Source organism: Cryptomeria japonica, chromosome 8 (assembly GCF_030272615.1).
Source record: "Cryptomeria japonica chromosome 8, Sugi_1.0, whole genome shotgun sequence".
Taxonomy (NCBI): domain Eukaryota; kingdom Viridiplantae; phylum Streptophyta; class Pinopsida; order Cupressales; family Cupressaceae; genus Cryptomeria; species Cryptomeria japonica.
Window position 1 is genome coordinate 26,977,110 of NC_081412.1, and position 3,316 is coordinate 26,980,425.

Below are 3,316 nucleotides of genomic sequence, written 5' to 3' on the forward strand. Positions count from 1 at the left end.
TATAACTACACATGTATATATCAAAAAAAACTAAGACTATATATATATATATATATATATATATATATATATATATATATATATATATATATATATATATATATATATATATATATATATATATATAATTATTTGTTGTTCTTAGTTGTTTGCTGTTTTTGAAAGCATCATTCTAATATAGGTATGCACAAATATAGTAATTTATGATACATATAGATGTATGTATACATATACACATGTATATATACATATCATTTAAAAATTCAAAGTTTTGTATATGAACATATGCACATATATAACTACATATGTGTATATCAAAAAAGACTATAACTATGAATACTTATATATAGTTATGTATATATATAAGTATAATTGTATATCTGCATAATTAAGTATGAATAATTCTGGTGTTGTATAGTTATATAAATAGATATCAGATGAGGAAAAAAATGATATACATGCATATATGTATAAATTTTCTAGAATCAACATAGAGTTCAGCACATTTAAAAGTAATGAGTATGAGTGGAAATAACTTATGTCAGGAGGGAAAACTTTCAAAGAGATAAGAGGTAGATGTAAGAAATGTACATATAGATATTTATAGAAACAGCCTTGTGTTCGTAAAACGTAAATTTTTGTTTATGTAAAACTATTAAATATGTAAATTAGCTAATAGTATAATTGTATTGTAAACTGAAAGTTTAATAATCGGAAAAGATGCATTATAATTCTAAGCCTATGTACTTAATTAGCCAATTTCTGCAAGTAGTGCATGAGACTCAACTTTGAAGTCAACATGAGCAACTTTATTGACTGTCACCTTCATCTTTGTTTCTGAATTATATGCCTCAATGGAAACCAGTAGTGTGAATGAATAGTGACGTCACAGTAGTCTCTTAATCACTGAGGAAGTTGTCTTTGTTGTTGTTACATCATTTTGTAGTGCACAAAGCTGTTTTGCAGTTTTGTGTAGCAAGTGAATGCTACCCTCATCAAATGCAGTGGCCTATAGAGTACTTGTGGCATCTTGTAACTTTAGTAGCAAGAGATAACTATAATTACAGTCTTGCATAGTCATTTGATATCTAGAGCAGAACCAAGAATCATCAACTTGCTATGTACATTTTTTCTTGCAAGGCCCTCCATTGACTATTAGTGGACATGCTGCATAATAGAAATTTTGGTCAGTTATGTTTACAAAGCGCAGAACGGCTAGCAAAGTTGTCTGAATTGTTTCTGGTTTTCTGCTCATCCTCTCACAAATTGAAGAAATAGTCATTCTACTATATTTACCATCTATGTGGATAGTTTCTGCAACAAAGGGTACAACAAGCAAAGGGTCCTTTCCTCTTAACGTTAGAAGCTCTGCTTCTGGAAAAGTTGGGTTGATATGTAATGTGGTTGCAGTTGTTATGTTTATAAGCTTCCCATTGAAATAGCCAACATGAGAATTACGTAAAGCAAGGATAACCACACTATCATTGCTCAACATATTTTTCAATTCCAAGCCTTTTTGTTCTTCCATTGGACCCCATAGGTTGATGTCAATTGTTGAATTAGATAGATCACTAATTTTCACAACATGTTTGTGTGTTTGACTACCATCTTTCTTGTGTATTGGAATAATATCTCCAACATATAGAACAAGGCCAATAATGTCAACCAAGGTGTTATTTGTTAGATGAAATAATTCATTAATGGGCGTGAAAGGAGGACCTTGTTGATCTGCTTGTTCTTCATTGGTGCAGCGTTTCAGTATGGATGCATCAGACAAGGTTATTTCTAAATGACTATTTAGTTTATTGTACCTTGCATTTGCCTCCTTAATAGATTCCTTTGAAATAAGATAATGTGAACCTATGTCCACACGGTTAGAGTGTAACTTAGCTATCTCATCAAAACATGTAATTCTAATTTCAGAACCTTCACAATCAACAATGTCAAAGCTAAACACATGGCCATTTTTTGTGGCTATGCTATATGCCTTAATAGGCAGTTTATGAGTAACTCTCCCTTTGATCATCCATTTATTTTGGTATGGATTCAAAGTTTTGATAGGACTTATATTTTTAGAAGTTGTTGTTTGCGGGGATGGCAATTCAGTGGCAAATTGAAGAGATCGTTTAGATATTGATGGTTTGTCCTCAGACATTATTTCTGGTTCTTGTTCTTTGAACAGGTATCCTAGTTTACCAAAGAATGGGCAATGACTTTGTTTCACTTCTAGACTAGGTATTACAATAGTCTTGTGAAAATAAAAGACTTCTTTTTAAATTATTGTTGATTATACATAAACAAAATTTAAAAAAGATGAAACATATTGTATTTAATAACCATAGTTGATTTCCTACCTTGTGTTCCATATGTATCGGCATGTATAAATCGATAACTGGACTATTGTGCCTATTTTTAGAATGTCTGAATCTATCAGAGTAGCATATTTAGAAGGCAAGATTGCCAACTACATGTATGTGCCATCAAATAACAATAATTTATGTCTGTCAGTATCATTGGTGTTGTTCTGCATTTTCTGAAATAACAAAACTTGTAGCAATGCTGAAGGAAGGTCATCCCCAGCATTGATAGATTGAATTGCAAAAGGGGTAGGGACATACTCTTGGGTTTTTGCCTACAAAATATAATATGAATATAGAGGATTTAATTTGAACGGCAAGCAACTTATATATTTTGTTACTTGTTAATGTAAAGCTTGTGTTAGTAAACTATGTAATCAAGTTATGTTATCTATATAGTATGCATTTACTTTTGCACTATTCTATGGAAAAATGATGCATGTAGTAATGAAAAGGATGGTATGAAAAAGAGAGATGAATTGTCCCAAAAAAGAGCATAAAAGTTTTGTATTTTGAAAAGCTTTGATCATTTAGCTTACCAAATTATCAATGGTGGAGTGGTCTATCAATTCAGAGGTGGCTGCTGAAGATGCCATTGTGCATATATAGCTTTTGAGAATTAAAAGTAAATTATAAGCATGATGAATTGTAGTTCTTATATCAGAATACAATCACAACATGAGCTAAGCTTATCAAAGGTATATATGGACAAGCACAACAAAATTAACTGAGTTTAGAGTAATGTTGTTACAGTTTTTTGTTTTGTTTCATATGGTAATGAATCGATCATAATGTGATTGAAACATGCATTGAAAATGATAATTGGGCATATGCTGATAAGCTTAAAAAATCTAAAGTATGACATCATGATTTACATATTTGAGAGCATATTAAAAAAACATGAGTTCATCTCATCAAAGATCTTTGAAAATATGAGATGCTTCACTCTGTTTTGAATG

The 3,316-nt window shown here is 30.7% G+C and overlaps 1 protein-coding gene across 1 annotated transcript; it reads right to left on the bottom strand.

Annotated features, from left to right (window-relative positions):
* Window positions 1–1,117: 1,117 nt before the first annotated feature.
* Window positions 1,118–2,155, bottom strand: LOC131078524 (replication protein A 70 kDa DNA-binding subunit A-like). The gene has a single exon (XM_058016245.1). It carries the CDS (start codon window positions 2,153–2,155, stop codon window positions 1,118–1,120), a length of 1,038 nt encoding a protein of 345 aa, XP_057872228.1.
* Window positions 2,156–3,316: the final 1,161 nt, after the last annotated feature.

Coding starts and splice junctions, on each gene's coding strand:
- LOC131078524 (XM_058016245.1), bottom strand. CDS start 2,155: ATGTCTGAGGACAAACCATCAATATCTAAACGATCTCTTCAATTTGCC.